This window comes from Mercenaria mercenaria, chromosome 4 (assembly GCF_021730395.1).
Source record: "Mercenaria mercenaria strain notata chromosome 4, MADL_Memer_1, whole genome shotgun sequence".
Lineage (NCBI taxonomy): Eukaryota > Metazoa > Mollusca > Bivalvia > Venerida > Veneridae > Mercenaria > Mercenaria mercenaria.
This window is the reverse complement of record NC_069364.1, coordinates 85527589-85549727: the sequence shown is the minus strand read 5'-3', so window position 1 is coordinate 85549727 and position 22139 is coordinate 85527589. Positions and strand designations below refer to the sequence as shown.

Here is a 22139-nt window from a genome sequence, read left to right as displayed (position 1 = left end):
TTGAACTGCAACACTTGTTCACACCAATAAGCTGACCTGTACAGCAAGCAACATAACTCATCCTGCTTTTGCAATATATTAATGCCCCTTTTGGACTTAGAAATCATTTTCTTGGTTGGTATTATGTTTAAGTCACTTTTTCTATAAAACTATCAAGCTATTTGCTTTTAACTTGCAACAGTTTTTCCATCATAAGTGGACACTGTACATCAAGAAACATAATTCTATCCTGCTTTTTGCAAGAATGATGGCCCTTTTTAGACTTAGAAAATCATGGGTAGGACAATATTTCTATTACACAAAAAAAATCAGATGAGCGTCAGCACCCGCAAGGCGGTGTCTTTTTTTTTTACCTTGACATAAAAGCTCATTGTCAGAAAAATCTGTACTTGAGCTGTATATGATAACAGAATGTATTTAAAGTATCCCCGAGAAGGTATAATAGTATGGAGTGGGTCATAGTCTTTGTCAGTGCTTGCTATTGATGTTAGAAGTAGATCTGTATTTGATATGTTACCATATCTTGGTAGATCTATATAATATATTTACCATGTCTGTCAGATCTATACAGTATGTCTCCCTAAATGATATGTACCACATCTTGGCAGATCTATTAAGATGTCACCATGTCTCGACAGATCTATATTTGATATGTCACCACGTCTTGGCAGATTTATATATATTGAGTCACCGTGTTTGGGCAGATCTGTATATAATGGGTCACCATGTCTTGGCAAATCTATATATAATGGGTCACCATGTCTCGGCAGATCTATATATAATGGGTCACCATGTCTTGGTAGATCTATATATTATGGGTCACCATGTCTCGGCAGATCAATATATAATGGGTCACCATGTCTCGGCAGATCTGTACATTATGGGTCACCATGTCTCGGCAGATCTATATATAATGGGTCACCATGTCTCGGCAGATCTGTATATAATGGGTCACCATGTCTCGGCAGATCTATATATAATGGGTCACCACGTCTCGGCAGATCTGAATATAATTGGTCACCATGTCTCGGCAGATCTATATATAATGGGTCACCATGTCTCGGCAGATCTGTATATAATGGGTCACCATGTCTTGGCAGATCTATATATAATGGGTCACCATGTCTCGGCAGATCTATATATAATTGGCCACCATGTCTCGGCAGATCTATATAATATTATAATGTGTTACCATGTCCCGACAGCTCTATATATAATGGGTCACCATGTCTCGGCAGATCTACTCTGAAGGGTTACCATGTCTTGGCAAATCTATATATAATGGGTCACCATGTCTCGGTAGATCTGTGTATAATGGGTCACCATGTCCCGACAGATCTTTGTATGATGGGTCACCATGTCTCGGCAGATCTATATATAATGGGTCACCATGTTTTGGCAAATTTATATATAATGGGTCACCATGTCAGGGCAGATCTGTATATAATGGGTCACCATGTCTGGCAGATCTATATATAATGGGTCACCATGTCGAGGTAGATGTGTATTTAATGGGTCACCATGTCTTGGCAGATCTGTATATAATGGGTCACCATGTCGGGGTAGATCTGTATATAATGGGTCACCATGTCTTGGTAGATCTATATATAATGGGTCACCATGTCTTGGCAGATCTATATATAATGGGTCACCATGTCTTGGCAGATCTATATATAATGGGTCACCATGTCAGGGTAGATCTATACATAATGGGTCACCATGTCTTGACAGATCTGTATATAATGGGCCACCATTTCTTGGCAGATCTATATATAATGGGTCACCATGTCTCGGCAGATCTATATATTATGGGTCACCATGTCTTGGCAGATCTATATATAATGGGTCACCATGTCTCAGTAGATATATTATGTCACTATGTCTGGGTAGATCTGTATATTATGGGTCACCATGTCTCGGCAGATCTGTATATAATGGGTCACCATGTCTCGGCAGATCTGTATATTATGGGTCACCATGTCTCGGCAGATCTATATATAATGGGTCACCATGTCTCGGCAGATCTATATATAATGGGTCACCATTTCTTGGCAGATCTCTATATAATGGGTCACCATGTCTCGGCAGATCTGTATATAATGGGTCACCATGTCTCGGCAGATCTGTATATAATGGGTCACCATGTCTCGGCAGATCTATATATAATGGGTCACCATGTCTCGGCAGATCTGTATATAATGGGTCACCATGTCTCGGCAGATCTGTATTTAATGGGTCACCATGTCTCGGCAGATCTTTATATAATGGGTCACCATGTCTGGGCAGATCTATATATAATGGGTCACCATGTCTTGGCAGATCTATATATAATGGGTCACCATGTCTTGGCAGATCTATATATTATGGGTCACCATGTCTTGGCAGATCTGTATATAATGGGTCACCATTTCTTGGCAGATCTGTATATAATGGGTCACCATGTCTCGGCAGATCTGTATATAATGGGTCACCATGTCTCGACAGATCTGTATATAATGGGTCACCATGTCTGGGCAGATCTATGTATAATGGGTCACCATGTCTTAACAGATCTATATTCAATGGGTCACCATGTCTCGGCAGATCTGTATAAATTGGATCACCATGTCTCGGCAGATCTATATATAATAGGTCACCATGTCTTGGCAGATCTATATATAATGGGTCACCATGTCAGGGCAGATCTATATATAATGGGTCACTATGTCAGGGCAGATCTATATATAATGGGTCACCGTGTCTCAGTAGATATATTATGTCACTATGTCTGGGCAGATCTGTATATAATGGGTCACTATGTCTGGGCAGATCTCTATGATGTCAGCATGTCACTATGTCTCATGTCATTTATATGATCTTAACAGTTAAAATATAGTGTAGAGGATATAGGGCAATATATGTATTCATATACCTTATTGTACCCCCCGACAACAAAGTTGTAAGGGGGGGTATACTGGTTTCAGGTTGTCTGTCTGCCCGTCCGGTCGTCTGTCGTAGAACGCAATCTGTGCCACAATCTTTTCTCCTATCCCCTTGACAGAATTTTAATGAAACTTCACACAAGTGATCAGTACCAACAAATAGTTGTGCATGGGCATGTTAGGTTCTTTTAAGAAAAAAACTTGCAGAGTTATGGGACTTTGTTTTTTGTTACTATACTGTATACTAACACAATCTTGTGCGACACCATCTCTCCTCATCCCTTTGACAATTTAATGAACTTCACACAGTGATCAGTACCAACAGTAGTTGTCATTGGGCCATTTAGGTTCCTTAGAAAAAAATTGCAGAGTTATGGACTTTGATTTTTTGTTACTTTAAATATATTACATAGACACAATCTTGTGCGCACCATCTCTCCTCATCCCTTGACACATTTAATGAAACTTCACACAACTGATCAGTAACAACAGTAGTTGTGCATGGGGCATGTTAGGTTCTTTCAGAAAAAAATTTGCGAAGTTATGGGACTTTGTTTTTTTTGTTACTATAATAATACATAGACACAATCTTGAGCGCACACTCTCCTTATCCCTTGACACAATTTAATGAAACTTCAACACTGATCAGTAAACAACATAGTTGGCATGGCATTTAGGTTCTATTCAGCGACAAAAATGCAAGTTAATGGGACTTTTTTCTTGTTAACATACTATGTACATTACAGCCTTGCATATGCAATCTTGTGGTGCCTAATCTACCCAAACCTTGCACACAATTTAATGAAACTTCACACAAGTGATCAGTACCAACCCTAGTTGTGCATGTGCATGTTACATTCTTTTAAAAATATTCTTCATAGTTATGGGACTTGGTTTTTGGTTACTATACTGTATACATATGTCAATAATTATGCAGTCTGTGTGTGTCATATTCAGTGTACTGTGTCAGTGCATGCGGGGGGTTACATTCATCACCTTTAGTAATAGCTCTAGTTTTCACTACCATGTACAATTGAGCTACAACACTGTTTGCTGCTTAACTGTATCCGTTCTGCTTGCTTCATACAATCTGAGTGAGAAAAAAGAAATAACCATGTTTATTCTGTATGAACACCTCCAAAGGTACATTTATTAGGGGATAAGCAATCTCTGCTATATAAGCATTGGAATCTGTTTTTGTCCTCCATACACACTTTCTTAGAAGAAATATCTTACATGCTAACAGCTTAAAAAGTCTGTAGTCATTCTAATAAATGCACAGTTCCATTCTAATTAAGGGCAAGGAATATTTCTTGGAACTCATGAAGATCTTGGAAGATCAATCTTTGCCATGAAAAAAGCACTAGACTTGTAACTATGTAATTAAGAAACTTAAGTGATAGTCACCATGTCAAATCAGTGTGAAAGATTTAAATTTTGATTTTATTTTTTGAATGTTAATTGATTGCATGCCTTGTAATTGTAGGACATAGTTTACCTACTTAGTAGTAGAACATTGTATCCCATTAATGCAAAAAGGTACCATGTGCTGATAATCAAAGAAGGTTATTGTACCTTTTTGCATTAATTTGTTATTACTGGGAGAATGTGAACATGAAAGGAAGTTGTTGAAAGTTAAAAATATAGAGATATGTAAGGAAAAAGTCATAAAGTAGTATAACTGGCTCCAGCACGGTCATTTTGAATACTATAGATTGGGTAATGTTTATGGTGGTTTTATTTTCGCTATTGGCAAATAAAGTCACTCGCAAATTTCAACTCATGAATGATGTCAGATCAACATTACTTCTGGAATCACAAACAGTTACAGTCAAACCTCATTCACTCAAACCCAGATAATTCAAATGCCACCTTTTGCTTGAACTCACCATCAGGTCCCGGCAAAATCCCTGTATAAGGTATAATTTTCAATGGCTCGAACTACCGATAACTAAAAAAAAAATGCTGTTCCTGTGGAGTTTGAGTGAATGAAGTTTAACTGTATGTTTCACAAATTCTTTACACGGCAAATGAGGGTGGGCACCCAACAATGCAATCTCTAAATAAAGATGACACAAAGTATCCAATTTACAGTATTCACCCCTTGAAGCCAGTCTGGACAGCTCAGTTAAGCATAGTTGAAGACTGGATTGAAAGATTAAATCTTTCAAGTTTGAATCTCTGGTTGTTGGGAATGTTCTCAGTGATAATTTGACAGAAGACAATATGTCTGAGGTAATTATGTCTCCCACTCAGTAGTGTGAGATATATTGATAAAGTGCTGTCCATCTGTCTGTCTGTGACAATGTGTACGCACTTGTTACTCCACTGAAACCACAAGGCAGATTTACACCATACTTCACAAGTGATCATTGCCAAGCTTATAGATATCGTCGTCATGTTCCACGTAATTGTTTTTCAGTGGAGTTATGGCCCTTTAATAAAGTTTATTTATCGAATTCTATGATCTTTTGGCTACTTCTCTTACATAATTTGGCAGATTTCCACTCTTACAGGAGTCTAATCGTGCATATTGTCAGTATGTTTTGGTCCTTTGATTTCCAGTAGAGTTATGGCCCATGATTAGTTGTATTTTACCTTGACCAGGTAACTGCTTCTATAGCACCTGGAGGAATAACTGAATAACTTCAATCTTTATATCAGAGATTATTGCCAAGCTTAGTTACAAGCACAAATCATTGGCATATTCCGGTTCAGTGATTTTCAGCAGGGTTTTTTGGTCAAATTTCATGTTTTAGCAACTTTTTTTTGTCATCATTGGCCAGGTTTTCACCACACCTTTCAGGAGCTACAGTGCCAAGCCCCTGCTCAGTGATTTTCAGCAGCGTTAAGGCCCATGATGTCCTACTTTACAGTGTTTTCACTACCTGCTGGATACCTAAATTTCACGGAATCTCACAAGCAATAAGTGTGAAACACAGTTGTGCATAACATTGGCATGCTCCAGTTTAATGATTTTCAGCAGAATCATGACTCTTTGATTTGATGATTTTTACGATGTCTGCTATTTCTCCTATACCACTGGTTGGAACTCCACCAAACTTCAGAAAAGTGAGCAGTGCCAAGCCTGGTTGTCTATGTCGTTGGAATGTTATAGTTTAGTGCTTTTCACTGGAGTTATGGCCCTAAATGTGTGTCATTTTATGATGTCTGCGTGTTAAGTGGTGGTAGACATAATGTTTTCTGTGAAGAACAATGAATCTCTAGTTTGCTTTCGGTCACAGATTCATAGCAGAGAATAGAACTGTCAGTCCTGACAGACAATCTAGGAACACGGGTTATGTGACTACTTTTACATAGCTATATCATATTGTTTGAAGATGAAATAAAGAAATTCCTTTTAACTATCGTAAAACATCAAAATGTAGTATGTGTGAATAAAAGAGATAGACATTGAATGTGTCTCGATGGTACTTGATTGTTAGAGTGATTGAAACTCTTGCTGACTGTGACTGTTTCTAATGTTTTGAAATACTCTTGCAGGAGGAGGAGAGAAATGGTGATGTGAAGGACCAACACTGGCTTAAAGAAGACAAGCCTCATGTAGGACACACTCATGCAGCCTCGCACCACACAAAATCAGAAGAGGTACCTATAGAAAAAAATTTATCAAAATCATGGAAACAGCCATTTTAGTGCTTGTGACATCATTACACACTGCTGAATTATTTGTTCAGCAACTTTGTTACAATGCTTTCAAACAGATGTATTCTGTACATCTCTTCAGGTACAGTTTCTTCAGGTTAAGATGAAAAGTATGATTATTTCTATATCTTTCATATCAATTACAGAAATACAGTCTAAAAATATTATTAAGTACATCAAATCCACTATTTTTGTTTTACATTGCCATGGAAACAAAATGATTATCAAATATTCAGATGTTTGTAACTTGCTTAATGATATATGAAGAATTAACAGAAGAGGCATCAGAAGAGGCATCAGAAGTTCAAATTTCAATGATTAAGGCAACCAGGACATTCACATCCCGTGATTTTGATGTACTTCAGTGTCACCATTTGTTCATACGTGAAACCCTGTGTATTGTTTAGGACATCATCAGCTGCTGATTTTTGTTTACATTGAAGCATACCTGCAGCAAACTGTCAATTGATGGGAAGCTGAATTACCTTTAAACTAGTGTGATTCAGATTTGTTTTGGGTTTTTTTTTTATGAAATTTATCATTTATTTTTTTAGGTGCCAGGAAAACCTCATTCTGTGCCATCACGACCGCAAGAACGCCCTCAAGATCGACCACAGGAAAGAACACAAGAACCCTCACCAGGTAAGAGCTCTCAGTTATGTTTTATTGGCCATAAATGTTTGTATGTGTCAAAGGTATGTACTACGCTAATTGCCAATAATCCTGAAATTGTGGGTCCGCCCGCTTAGCTCAATAAGGAGAGTGCAGATCTATGGATCGCGGGGTCGCGAGATCGAGCCCTGGGCGAGGCATATTTTCTCAGTTACAATTTGATAAAAGACATTGTGTCTGAAATCATTCGTCATCCACCTCTGATTAATGTGAGGAAGTTGGCAGTTACATGTGGAGAACAGGTTTGCACTGGTACAGAATCCAGGAACACTGGTTAGGAAAAACGGCGTTAAACCCAAAACAACCAACCAACCTGGAAATGAAATATCTTCCAAAATATAGTCCCTTCATTTAAAAAAGAACTTTAATTTGGAGGGAGTTATAAATTTACTGAATTTGCTTGTTATTTATTTTTTAGCTCATCTGATTTTTGAAAAAAAAAAAATGATGAGTTATTGTCATCACTTGATCGGCGTCGGTGTTGCCTGGTTAAGTTTTATGTTAAGGTCAGCTTTTCTCCTTATCAAAGGTATTGCTTTGAAACTTGCAACACTTGTTCACCATCAATAGCTGACCCTGTACAGCAAGAGACATAACTCCATCATACTTTTTGCAGAATTATGGTCCCTTTTGGACTTAGAAAATCAGATTTCTTGGTTAAGTTTTATATTTAGGTAAACTTTTCTCCTAAACTATCAAAGCTATTGCTTTGAAACTTGCAACAGTTGTTCACCATCATAAGCTGACCCTGTATATTAAGAAACATAACTCTGTCCTGCTTTTTGCAAGAATTATTGCCCCTTTTGGACTTAGAAAATCAGATTTCTTGGTTAAGTTTTATGTTTAGGTCAGCTTTTCTCATAAACTATCAAAGCTGTTGTTTTAAAACTTGCAACACTTGTTCACCATCATAAGCTGACCCTGTACAGCAAGAAACATAACTCTGTCCTGCTTTTTGCAAGAATTATGACCCCTTTTGGACTTACTAGAAAATATCAGATTTATTGGTTAAGTTTTATGTTTAGGTAAACTTTTCTCCTAAACTATCAAAGCTATTGCTTTTAAACTTGCAACTGTTGTTCACCATCATAAGCTGACTCTGTACATCAAGAAACATAACTCCATCCTGCTTTTTGCAAGAATTATGGCCCTTTTTGGACTTGAGTAGGACAATTTTTCTATTATACAAAAAAATCAGATGAGCGTCAGCACCTGCAAGGCGGTGCTCTTGTTTCAAAAGTGTAGCCAGACCACCAGGCAACATTACATGGAACACAGAATGTCTCATACAGCATGACAATTTACAATTTGTTTATATGGAAAAGCATAATTATTTGTATATTCATGGTGGTATGTCTATACTGAAGCACGTTTGTGATGAGAATTTATTATTTTTACTATTAAGGAATTGGACCCTAATGACATTCATATTCTTGTTAAGGAATTGGCATCCTTCAGACATAAAGCAGCTGAGTGCGCACAAAAACTGGAAAATGCCAAAGTTGCATACAGATAATAATTTGTTAATTGTAACTATGCATCTACTATCTTAATACATAGTCTGTGTTGAATTAAAGTTGTGCAAACAGGGGCCTTTGTAGCTGAGTGGTTATGGTCGCTGACTTCATATCACTTGCCCCTCAACGACGTGGGTTCGAGCCTCACTCAAGGCGTTGAATTCTTCATGTGAAGAAACCATCCAGCTGGCTTACGGAAGGTTGGTGGTTCTACCCAGGTGCCCGCTCGTAATGAAATAGTTATAATGCATGGAGGGGCACCTAGGGTCTTCCTTAACCATCAAAGCTGAAAAGTCGCAATACGACCTAAATTGTGTCTGCGACGTTAAACCCAACAAAAAAAGAAAAGTTGTTAACGCAAGTGTTACTATATTATGATAATTTCAGAGAATGAAAAAGCATGAAGTAATAAGTGATAATGCAATCTTCTCTCATTTCAGCAACAGCAAGTATACAATTAGCCATAGATGAATTACGAAAGGAAATGCATGATCTGAAACATAACACTGTATCAAAGACAGTTTTTAATGAACTTAAAGCTGAAAATGATCGTCTGAAACAAGAACTAGACTCTGTGAAATCTACATATTCTCGACGTATGCGAGATATAATGAGTGAAGTGGATGAGGAGAAAAAGATACGACTATCTACACAAGTGGAGATAGAACGAATACGTAAAATAGTTGCAGAGTCACATGTGTGATACAAGCCCGTTCTTGGGTTATATTCCGTACTTCCATCTGTGTATCATTTGTAAACATGTGTATAGTTCTAATGTGACACAGTCCAGTGTTTTAATCATGTATGTGTTTGTTTTCTTGAACTAACATCAGAAGTTTCTTTTTACATATAGTTAATTATAATACAGAAGCAAAATTGAACTTAATTACTGACCATAAAAATGTCAGATTCTATTGTTAATGTTACATTAACCCTTTGCCTGCTGGTGGCAGTAATTCTGCCTTTGCGACCAGTGCAGACCAAGATCAGCCTGCACATCCGTGCAGTCTGATCATGGTCTGCACTGTTCGCTATTCAGTTAGTAAATTTTCAGTAAACACCCCTTCGAATAATAAATGGTATTGCCCAAATTGAATAATGGACCAGTCCATTATAGAAATTTAGCAGGCTAAGGGTTAAGGATGAAAAAAGGTTAAAATTTGATTTTTGGAAAAACACAATACTGGTCGGTACTGTGCCGGTACTGTCAGATTTTCTTTCAGTTTAATTTACATTTTGTAAAGCTATAAAAGTACAATAGGGCAGTATGTTTGAAGACACTTTAAACAAATTTATGTTATTGATATACTGAAGCACAGATTTCTCAAGGTAAAAAATGGATGAGCAAATTTCTTGAGTATCCAAGGTTTTCTTTTTAGCAAGCTTAAAATAGAAGATATAAGAAGACTGGTCTGGGATAATAGGAGTTGCTTAAGTAAGCCAGAGGGCTTGGGCCATTAATGCTTTAGGGAGTGGTGTTTCTCTATCTACTTTTAAGGTAGTCAAATTATGATTTTTTTTTTTGGCAAACTGCATACTCGAAACATTTTAGCTTTCAGTCAAATGCTGATTTCAGTGAAATGTAGTAAAGTAACACATTTTATGTTAATGTGATTCTTTGTTTCTATGGGCATTCAGTTCACAATGAAAAATACTTTAGATGTGTTGAATTTCGAGTAACGAGTTCACTCCATAACGGGAAAAAGAAGAATTTCAAAATATGTTTTTATTTTTCACCCTGCTTGCAGCAGATGGAGCTAACAAAAAGTAATACTAAATATCAGACACAGTTTTCATTAAAATGTAAAACCAAAACATCTGGAACTGTCATAAGAACATTGAACGACTCTGGCTAAATGTTGAGAGAACTGTATGAAATATCAATTATTGATGAAGAAGTCTTCTTCACACTTAACAAGCATAATGGCTTTTGATGAATTTATCAGAGTGGTCTGTGATTTCACAAGAAAACACCAGTTATGATTATGTTATTTGGGTGAACTTTCTGTATTGTATGAATTATACTTTTTTATCCATTCAAAATACTAACGTTTGCAAGCAGTAGTAACAGCATCCTTATTGAATTGAAAATATCTGGAAACACTTTTTCAGTTAGAATGTTAACTGTGAAAATATATAATAATGTATCAAATCTGCTTTAGTCAGGGAAATGATTATTAGAATTTGATGACTGGCAAAAGAAAACGCTGGCCTTATTTCAGTCTTGTGATATTAGAACACGTATAGATTTAAAGTATTACATATTCACTTGTTTTGTACATTTTAAGTGAACATTGTAGATGTACATATGGTAGAAATTAAATCGGCTGATTTTTATTAGTGTAGACTGCTCTAGTTTAGTTATATTTACTGTAGAAATTCTGTTTATAGATTAATTTAAACAGAAAAATGCTGTTACGGTATAAACAGTGAGAAAATATCTGTACTCTGCAGGTAGGATAAAATATTTCTTATATAATTATTATCTTTTTATTGGACATGAGTGGCATTAAAAATACAGATAAAACAGACATTTACAAAATGTAAATAAAAATAGAGAACATATAAAAACAGTGTGATGTGTTTCAGGTTATAAGAAATTTGAAAAAATTGAAGTTTTTAGCTTCTATCTGTAGGTTCCTTTTTATGAGTCCCATGGCCAAGTGGTTAAGGTTGCTGACTTCGAGTTTAAGCCTTATTTGTGGTGTAGACTTATTTCATGTGAGGAAGACATCCATCAGACTTATGGAAGGTTGCTGGTTTTACTTAAGTGCTCTTCAGTGATGAAATAATGCCTGGAGAGGCACTTTGGGATCTTCCTCCACCATATACCCTATAATTATACTGATGTGATGTTAAACCTAACAAAAGAAAAAGGTTAATTATGTCTCCCACACCACTGTGGTGGGAGACATATTGATTTACTCCTGTCTGTGTGTGTGTGTGTGTGTGTGTCCGTCAGTCCGTCTGTCACAAATCTTGTCTGTGCTCTAAAGTCGAACAGTTCTCATCTGATCTTCACTAAACTTGAACAAAATATGTTTGCCAATAAGTCCTTGGCCAAGTTCGATAACTAGTCCGGGCACTTAGGAATTATGGCCCTTGAATTACCGAAAATATTGATGCCAGTGATACAGGTCTTGGTGCATATTTACTCCAAAATTTCCTCCAAAACTATCAAAGGTATATGTTCTGTGAGTAAACAGTATATAAAGACTTACTATTCAGATGATTAGGTAGTTTACCGGTAGTTGTTGGAGACATGCGCTTTTCTCAAAAGCAGGTCTAGTTTATCCCCAAGTTTCTCAAGTTAATTCAACAAATTCTCAGTTTATATACATACAAAACATTAGACAACTACCCTACCCCCTACCCCATCACATGTTCTCTACCCATTGACAGTCATAACTAACCTGTTGGAACATGGGACATTTTGTAAGTATTAATTTCTTCTTGCCATTTATTCTGGCGTATACATAAATGTGTACAGTAAATCCCAATATATTATGGTTGTGTTTGATTTATACTTGTTTAATAAGAGATATATTTATTTTGACAAAAATTGAGAAAACTATTTACATTGCTGCTTTTTAAAGTAAAAATCTGCTTTCTGATATATTAGAATTAAGTGATACTGTATACCTCTGAATTAATTGTGTTTTGCAGGGGTGTTTATTAAGGGGCCCAGTTTCAAAAGAAAAAGTTAATTTCAGAATGAATATAGCTAGGGATTAAACTTTCAGTGTATAAATTTTTAACGTTTTATACCAAAATGGAATAGCACTTTAATTTACTTGTAATATTGAAAAAAATATACATATTTGTAACACTTTTTGGTAAAAAAGGAGAGGGAGGGTATTGCATCTATATGGGGGTATACAGAATATAAAAGTCTGCTTTTTGAAGCCAGAACTTCAAAATCTGCTTAATGTAAAAGTCTGCTTTCTGCAATTATCAATTATATCGTGTTTAGCTTGTATATGACAAAAATGTATAAAGTTTGTTAAGCAGAATTATAATATGCTCTTCTGTTAAAGCACTCTTACGCTACAATGACGTCACGTTAAAGTGCGGTGACGTCAATGTTTTTGTTGCGACCAAGAAAGAGCGCAACTAAATTTTATCTACTGTTGTAGATTAAGGGCATATTAGAATCCAAATAATTTATAGCAAAACCGTGTTTTAACACTATTTATACACTCGGGCGGTAATACGTCGTACAAATAATTTCACTCTGGCTGCGCTCTCGTGAAATTATTGAGCCCGATGTTTAACCGCCCATCATGCATAAATAGTGTTAAAGCACTCTTTTGCTATAAATTATTTCTTAAATATGTAATGTTAAGTTATTCCTTTCAAAGTGCAGTTGCTTTTCCTTGAATTTTTGTAAAGGAGTTGGAAGGAAAGAGATCTTTTGGAAAAGTCAGATTCTTCCTCAAAACTATTTCTGTTTGTATGCTTATGGTGAGTTATTTAATTGTATTTATAATTGCTGTGAATATATTTAATCATGGGCATGAAATTTTATGATTTGGCTAAGGGGCTATTTCATGAAGAAATAAATTCATGGATTTCAACTTTAAAAAGATAAAATGGATTAGAATTTTTTACGTTAAAATCATAATATTAAATTTATTGGATTGATGGCACCACAGAATTAGTGGCATGTGAACATTAAAGATTGACCAGTATTTTCAAGACATGTTTGGAGATGGAGTTACCTCTGAGACACTGGTTTAAATTTTAATGCATTTTTTTGGTATAATGGAAAAAAGACATCAGTATGAATTATCAAAGAAAAATCTTATTTTGATTTTAAACCTGTGAAATATTATGCAGACTGTCAGTTTTAATGACAGGAATTATTTCACAAATTCATGAATGTTCTTGTTTGAGTATGATTTACAAATTTGTATAATGTTTCGGAGGTTTAACCAGTTCTTAGTTTTAGTTTGAGAGATGATCATTTGAAAATAATTACATTATGATTATGCTTTTTGTCAAAAATTCACAGTCGCTTATGTTTTTTTTTTTTTTTTTTTTTATTAAAAATAATTATCTTCTTTTTCTTCAGAAGTGTGAAAGTGGTTTATTTTATGTACAATGTATTAAAGCTATGCTTGTTTCATACATGAGCTTTCATATGAACAGACTGGACCAAGATTCTACATTCCAAGCAAAGCGCTTTCATTGTTAGCCTAGGCACATGTTGGTCTGTGACTTAGGTAGTGAGAATATTTAGGGCAGAAAAAAATGTTTAGGATATTTCATACAGTAAACAAAATGTTGTATTCAGATGAAGAATATAGATCCAGGAGGACATTTTGGGAACTTCAGATATCAGTTTGTGTGATACTGTTAGCATTAACCTTTAGCCTGCTGGCGGCAAGTGATTCTGCCTTTGCGACCAGTGCAGACAAAGATCAGCCTGCACATCATGGTCTGCACTGTTCGCTATTCAGTCAGTAAATTTTCAGTGAACCCCCCTTCGAATAATAAATGGTATTGTCCAAATTGAATGATGGACCAGTCCATTTTTAGAAATTTAGCAGGCTAAGGGTTAAATTGTAGGGATTTCTTGAAGGTATTCTAGTATGTATGAATCTCATTCTGTCTGTGATTAAAAGTTGCTCATGTTTTCATTGATGTGGCATGATCTGTAACGTTTTTCTGTAGTACTGAATTTTCTTAATTTTCAGATTTAATCCAAAATGAACAGGGTTGAATATTTTATGTCATATATCATTTTGCATATTAAAGACACAATCGTTTTTCAGGCTTGATTAACTTTATTTTTTTTTGCATTTGTGTTGTCAACTGTATAAGTTTACACATTTAAAGAAAGGAAGTAATATTCTGGCTGTGTTTTATCTTAGACATAAAGCTGTTCAACTGTCTCACTATCAAAACTTTATCTTCATCAAAAATATTTTAAATTGTATCCATGCAAGAAAAGGATGTTTATATGTGTTGCAGCCTTAAGATCCTGTATTTTAAATGGTAGTAAGTGAATCTGTGTGTTTACAGATGTGTGAACATTACATGAGGAAACCATGTGAATTTAGCAATAAATTTGTTTCATTTATGAATAAGTATCTTTAAATAACAGAAATGATTAGTGAAATTGAATCTTGACAGTAAGGCAATATGTCATAGAAAATCTGGTGTAATTGTTCTGTATTTTAAGTTTTGAACATAAGACCGAAGTTCTTCATACTGAAGAATTGGGTAAAAATCGATTCTGTTATCTTTCCTTGTTTATCGAGATCAATGCTATACATTGTTGTCTCCTTTAGATCGTCTAGCTAAATATCAATCACTATCAAGATACTTTTAGCGAGTGTTGCAAACCGTTATGGTTCGGCTATCTCCGTTTATCATATCACGGGAGGTGCCGATCATAAATAACTAGGATCTTAGAGATCTACTGTAAACGTAGGAGGGGGGAATTTATTTTACACCAATTTTAAGTACCGGTAAAACAGCAACAACAAATAGAGTCATCTTTATATTTACAAGGTTACATACAATGTAACAGCTTGGTTTAATTCTGTTTTTCATTAATGTAAAATACAGAATGGGTCACCTGAAATTTACTACTAACATTATTGACTAATGCTGAAAGTATGTGTGAAGACCTTTGTGGTCAAGTTGTTAAGGTCAGGGACCTCCAGTTGCTTGCCCTTCACCCTAGTGTGTTTGAAAACATACATCAGGTGTAAAATTCTTTCATGTTGGGAAGGAATGCAGTTGGCTTGCAGCAACTCAGTGGTTTCATCCAGGTGTCCGCCAATGTCGAAAATAATATTTGGCTGGGCACCTGGGGTTTCACTCCACCATGAGGCTGGAAAATTGCCTTATTTTGTGACAAAAACCTAACAAAAAAGCAAATTAAATTTTGCCTAACGCTTGTATGACATTATTAAACTTATTAAGCTTAAATTTGTCCAGTCTCTTTGATAAGGATATGTGGCATTTTACACACTGCTTAGTAATATATGATAGCAAAATCAGAATTCATGCACTAACAGTTTTAGTCTTGCCGCCATTACATGACTTTGTGCATTTTTAAAGATTATATACCCTTTTCTCTCTTTGTTACTGAATTCTTGTTTTGATATTTGTAAATGTTTTTCATTATGTATATGCATTCCACTTATATTATTCAATGTGTACATATTCTATAATGGATACCAATAAATAATGCAAATACATTTTTGTACTTTTATTCTTTTAAGATAATTAAAACAGTAAATAAAATTTCTCCCATGTTACAGCAGGTAACATGATGTACTTTCAAACCTACATCTGAATACTATGCTTCCAGCTCAGGATGTCATGTTAGGAATCTACCAGTTGAAAGGTCATATACCCTACCTTTTAGGGAGATGAAAATAGTTACATCATGTGGGATACTATGATACCAAATCCTGTTTACAACACATCGTACCCATCTGCATGGTACATTTCACATTATTATAGAAATTTTAAGTTTTATTTATCAGTGAATAAGCTCACACTGTTATCTGTGTCAATGATTCAATCAGAAAAAATACAGTTCTTGCAACCTAATCGGTGTGGTGTTAATTTATTTTCTCAGTTGTCTCCCTTAGACATTAATCTAAAAAATGGGAACAATTCCATTCGCCTTCTTTGACCCTGTACACCAATTTGCACTCATTTTATTCAGGCAATTGCGCATCAATTCTGTACACGTGACTAGCGAAACAGCTATGTGTACCAGTCATGCGTTCGAGATAGCCCTATGTGGTAAATTGGTACATACAAAGAGCTATAAAAATAAATGTAGTTTTTAGCTCGACTTTTCGAAGAAAATGTAGAGCTATTGCACTCGCCCCAGCGTCGGCGTCGTCATTAGTTAAAGTTTTTTATAAAGTCAAATATCTCTGTTACTATCAAAGCTATTGACTTGAAACTTAAAATAGTTATTTATTATCAAAGTCTACACCAGGAGAAACAATCCCCATAACACTGATTTGAATTTTGACAGAATTATGCCCCTTTTTAACTTAGAATTTTTGGTTAAAGTTTTTGATAAAGTCAAATATCTCTGTTACTATCAAAGCTATTGACTTGAAACTTAAAATAGTTATTTACTATCAAAGTCTACACCAGGAGAAACAATGCCCATAACTCTGGTTTGAATTTTGACAGAATTATGCCCCTTTTTAACTTAGAATTTTTGGTTAAAGTTTTTGATAGTCAAATATCTCTGTTACTATCAAAGCTATTGACTTGAAACTTAAAATACTTATTTACTATCAAAGTCTACACCAGGAGAAACAATCCCCATAACACTGAATTGAATTTTGACAGAGTTATGCCCCTTTTTAACTTAGAAATTTTGTTAAAATTTTTGATAAAGTCAAATATCTCTGTTACTATTAAAGATTTTGACTTGAAACTCATAATAGTTATTAACTATCAAAATCTACACCAGGAGACACAATTCCTATAACCCTGGTTTGAATTTGACAAAATTATGCCCCTTTTTAACTTAGAATTTTTAGTTAAAGTTTTTGATAAAGTCAAATATCTGTTACTATCAAAGCTTTTGACTCGAAACTTAAAATACTTATTTACCATCAAAGTATACACCAGGAGAAACAATCCCCATATCTCTGATTTGAATTTTGACAGAGTTATGCCCCTTTTAACTTAGATTTCTTTTGTTAAAATTTTGGATAAAGTCAAATATCTCTGTTACTATTAAAGCTTTTGACCTGAAACTCAAAATAGTTATTTACTATCAAAGTCTACACCAGGAGACACAATTCTCATAACTATAATTTGAATTTTAACAGAGTTATGCCCCTTTTTAACTTGGATTTTTTTTTACTGGCAAAGCTCAAATTCAGAGTCAAGCACTGAGAAAAGTCGAGCGCGCTGTCTTACGGACAGCTCTTGTTACTTCTGTGGCATATACAATCTTTCCGACAGGAAAATAACCACCTGAGGCAAGAGTTTAGTTATTTGCAATTACTGGTCAAATTATAAAATACTGAAATAAAAATAATTACATTTGGGAAAATACTTTTCATCTTTTTATCATGTGTTCCTTTGAAATGCCTATAGCTTGGATAGGATGTAACCTTATAATACATGTATAGTTACCGAACAAGATTCCAGGGTCATTACAAATAATGTGAGCTATCTCGTCTGTGGTATCTGTGAATAAAATTATTGTCGTTTAGATGCGTATTAAGTGCCCTCTTGATATAATTCCTTCACGTCTGTACTCCCAAACAATGATTTTATTCAACGACAAATCACTGAGATATATAAGTCTTAAACATAATATAGGATCCGTCTTGTACATAAAGAATTTGTCTCCATTACTGAAAAATGATTTTATACATTATCATGATGCACAACATAAATATGTTCATCAAGGTCTTGGATTCCAAAATACAAAACTCCAGATTGAAACAAAAAAAACATGCGTATGTATACATAATTTATGATATTATTTACAAATAAATAAATATGCTTGTTTTTCTATGCTGAAGTGTTCACCAGTCCAATAAACTGTCGCATGTATGGAAAATTACATTACAGCAAAACATCACTTGAAAAGTTGCAAATAAAACTTAAAAGTGAGCAACGGAAATTGAAAAAAGCTGCAGACAGAAAAAATGAGATCAATATACTTTGTAGACAAGTACAAGCTATTTTGGCAATGCAACCAGTTTGTCATATACACAAAACATCCCTGAGCACTCTACTACCACACAGTTCATTTCCTTAAGTAATCCAATTACTTACGTACAATTACCACTAGACGTTCTTACTTAATCACATATTGTTAAAGACGTTCTGTACTGATTACATTGGTGTTTAGTGTGTCTTTTTATCCCTCGGCAGACGAACAAACCTAGTAAAAATTTGTTCACTGACGCATTTCCGTGACAACTTGTACTTCGTCTTTTTCATTAATTTGTCAAATGTGAAGTACATCCTCATGTTTGGCACAAGCAACTTAACATTACACTTTCAGTTAAATGTAGCACCGTATAACCTCTGACAACAAACGGCCAACCTGACCTGTATAACCACTCAAAACAACACATGTACATGTATTTCAAACTTCCTGCTAATGTCACTATAGATGTTGCACTGTTTAACCAAGCAGAGTTGAATGGTAGATTCAATTTCTGCATGTTCCGGTGAAAGACTTGCTGTCCATTGCACGATCGGTATTACCTCTGTTAACAATACCTTTAAAGAAGAAGTATCCCACTACAAAGGCGAGTTTTTTCTTCCTAATCTGATATGTTCTGTTTCTGACTGACCAACTCTCCTAGTGATGTTGCTCTCAATCTTTCATTGTTTGGTCAAATGGAATGAAAATGGGAGCATCTTTAAATTCAATCCTGAACGTTCCAGCGGACTATCTACCAGTAGTTAATACTTATTGTACGGAACACAACGGCAATTTGATAGCCTGTCAGGAAGTAGCAATGCTGTATCTCCTCATCTGACCCCTGTCTTGTTCTTTAACAGCTGCCAACATGGGATTTTGTAGTAGCCCAGAACTTCTTTTTTGCTTTAAGCGATTTGCCTGCGGAGAGAGACCTTCTCTCTTCAATCTTTGGTCAGTTGATGTTACTTCCTCGTCTGAGTCAGCGTTGTCATCTGATAATTCTGTAAAAGCAGTTAAATAATAAACAATTGGTTAAGCATCAACATGTATAATGTATATTCATTTCTCATAGCCAGTGGAAAGGTATCATTCCGTTTATATAAAAGAATATTGTAGAGCATTAGATAGTTGTTGAACATTCTTTCAAGCAACATCATACGGGATTGCGTTTTCACATAATGAGTATTTTTTTAACCAAACTGACTGTTGCAAATAGAACATAAAGATCTTTATATGCCAACGTAGCATTGGCAATAAAAAGAAACACATTTAAGCTGGCAGTTTCATTAAAAGCCCCATGTGCTTATGGCATTAATTGAATCTTGCAAGTATATTTCCGGTCATTACCTAGCTTTCATTAAAAGATTATTGTTATTTTGATAAAAAGAGATACTGGAAGAAAGAACTGTGCGTTTAAATGCCTTTAATACATACGTATTACAGGTATCGGATGTGCTGGTGTTGATTTAAAATTACTTCTTATCTCTGGCTCACTGCCACCGGAATACAATCCCATAATTCCTAAATGAGGGGAAGTAACTCTGGCAACCAGTTTCTCTAACTCTATAGAGTTATCTGTGCATGGGTACTCGTGAACTCCATGCAGAACTAACAACATCTGTTGTACAGCAGGCGATACTGGCCCAGATTGTGATGACTCTTGCAAAGCTTCTGCAAATAACAAATGATATTAATTAGGTAATAATAAATACAAAAAAGCTCCATCTTGGGGCGAAATTTCTTATGCACAAAATTTGTGAATTTTCCCTGCAAGGACAAAACCCTATCCCAGAACTTCATAGGTATATGAACAGGTCCATTGAAATATGTACTTGCATATGCAACTTCAACTATCAAGTACAGAGTATAAAAAGGTAAAGATATACCAGTCCAATAAAACAACTCTTTCGTGCAAATATCTGTCTACAAGATAAACAAATGTTCTAACTTGACCATATCTTTCAGTTAACCTATCTATACCATTTAAAAAACAAAAATTCTCATTCTTCCAGGCATATCCTGGTTTCATTTGATTCCTCTTGTATGTTTTCCTTAATCATCGAGAGATGCATGGTATCTGGATTCATTATTACTATTAACTGATAATTTTCATACAAGCCTTTTTTAAATTGATCGTTTTGCATTTAATTTCAATACATGAATTTTATTCTTCTAAAACTATTTAATATTTATATTATACCACGAGGTTGTAATGTCATGTGAATAATCTTTAATCTAAGCTGTTTAAATGTTGATCCGTCTACACATATAAGCTGCACATGAAATCTACATCATAAAAAAAATTGAAAACCAAAATTATGCAAATATTTACCTTTAACAGGTAATTTGAGGAGCACGGTGTTTCTAAACTCCAGTAAGGCCACCTCTCTTATTGCTAACGTTTTCGCCTGAAAAGGAAATTAAATTATTAACAGTTATACATTTTTTTCACAACTCATTCTCGAATTAAAACAATGCTTCTGCTATTTAATTGTTTAAAATCTACATGCATGCCATTGATTACCTCCTTTTATCTTTTATAGGAAATATTAGATTTGTATCGAGATATATGCACGAGTTTTCAAGCAGAAATACTGCGCGACTTTATTAATTTATCTTTGCTAGAATTAACGTCACACCAACACAGTTATGGGTTATATGGCGATTTTCCAGCTTTTAATGGAGGAACACCCCAGGTGCCCCTCCGTTTATTATTTTATCACGGACGGGCACCTGAGTAGAACCACCAACCTTTAAAATCGGACAATGAGGCCCCTCTGCGCGAGTTTAGGAGCTTGGTATTATTCAGCAAAATAACGAATGCATATTTCTCGTGGAAAATCTAAACAAGAGGACCAAGATGGCCCTAGATCGCTCACCTGAGAAACACACCAGAACAGTGTAAACATGTTTCACTTAGGGATTTCAATGAAACAAATATTCTGGCCAATTTTCATTAGAATTGGACCGAAAATGTGGTCTCTTGAGTTTAAACAAGTATTTTATTTGATATGACCTAGTGACCTAGTTTTTGACCCCAGATGACCCATATTCGAATTTGACCTATATTTCATCAAGGCAATCATTCTGACCAAATTTTATGAAGATCAATTGAAAAATACAGCTTCTATCGCATACACAGGGTTTTTCTTTGAGTTGACCTAGTGACCTATCTTTTGTCCCCAGATAACCCATATTCAAACCTGACTTAGATATCATCAAAGCAATCACACTGACCAAATTTCACGAAGATCAATTGGAAAATACAGCCTATATCGCATACACAAGGTTTTTCTTTGATTTGACCCAGTGACCTAGTTTTTGACCCCAGATGACCGATCATCTACCTTGACCTAGACTTCATCAATGCAATCATTCTGACCAAGTTTCATGAAGATCAATTGAAAAATACAGCCTCTATCACATACACAAGGTTTTTCTTTGATTTGACCTAGAGACCTAGATTTTGTCCCCAGATGACCCATATTCCAACCTGTCCTAGATTTTATCAAGGCAATCATTCTGACTATAATTCATAGAGATCAATTGAAAAATACAGCCTCTATCGCATACACAAGGTCTTTCTTTGATTTAACCTAGTGACCTAGTTTTTGACTCCACATAACCCATTTTTAAGCTCCTTTTAGATTTTATCAAGGTAATCATTCTGACTAAAATTCATGAAGATCAATTGAAAAA

At 35.1% G+C, this 22139-nt stretch overlaps 2 protein-coding genes across 11 annotated transcripts in view; one reads left to right on the top strand and one right to left on the bottom strand.

Moving 5' to 3' along the window:
• LOC123552352 (SH3 domain-containing kinase-binding protein 1-like) overlaps positions 1-15990 on the top strand; it is a 92801-nt gene extending 76811 nt beyond the window's left edge. For all 8 annotated transcript variants that reach the window (XM_053541864.1, XM_053541869.1, XM_053541865.1 and 5 more), the window contains 3 exons: positions 6426-6530; positions 7142-7229; positions 9217-15990. In XM_053541864.1, the coding sequence (XP_053397839.1) occupies positions 6426-6530; positions 7142-7229; positions 9217-9479 (456 nt within the window). In that variant the 3' untranslated portion in view covers positions 9480-15990. The remainder of the gene's footprint in view (positions 1-6425; positions 6531-7141; positions 7230-9216) is intronic.
• Positions 15989-22139, bottom strand: part of LOC123552351 (proline-rich protein 5-like) — a 21816-nt gene continuing 15665 nt past the window's right edge. For all 3 annotated transcript variants that reach the window (XM_045341951.2, XM_045341949.2, XM_045341952.2), the window contains 3 exons: positions 20773-20848; positions 19875-20111; positions 15989-19441 (listed from right to left, as the gene is read on the bottom strand). In XM_045341951.2, the coding sequence (XP_045197886.2) occupies positions 19245-19441; positions 19875-20111; positions 20773-20848 (510 nt within the window). In that variant the 3' untranslated portion in view covers positions 15989-19244. The remainder of the gene's footprint in view (positions 19442-19874; positions 20112-20772; positions 20849-22139) is intronic.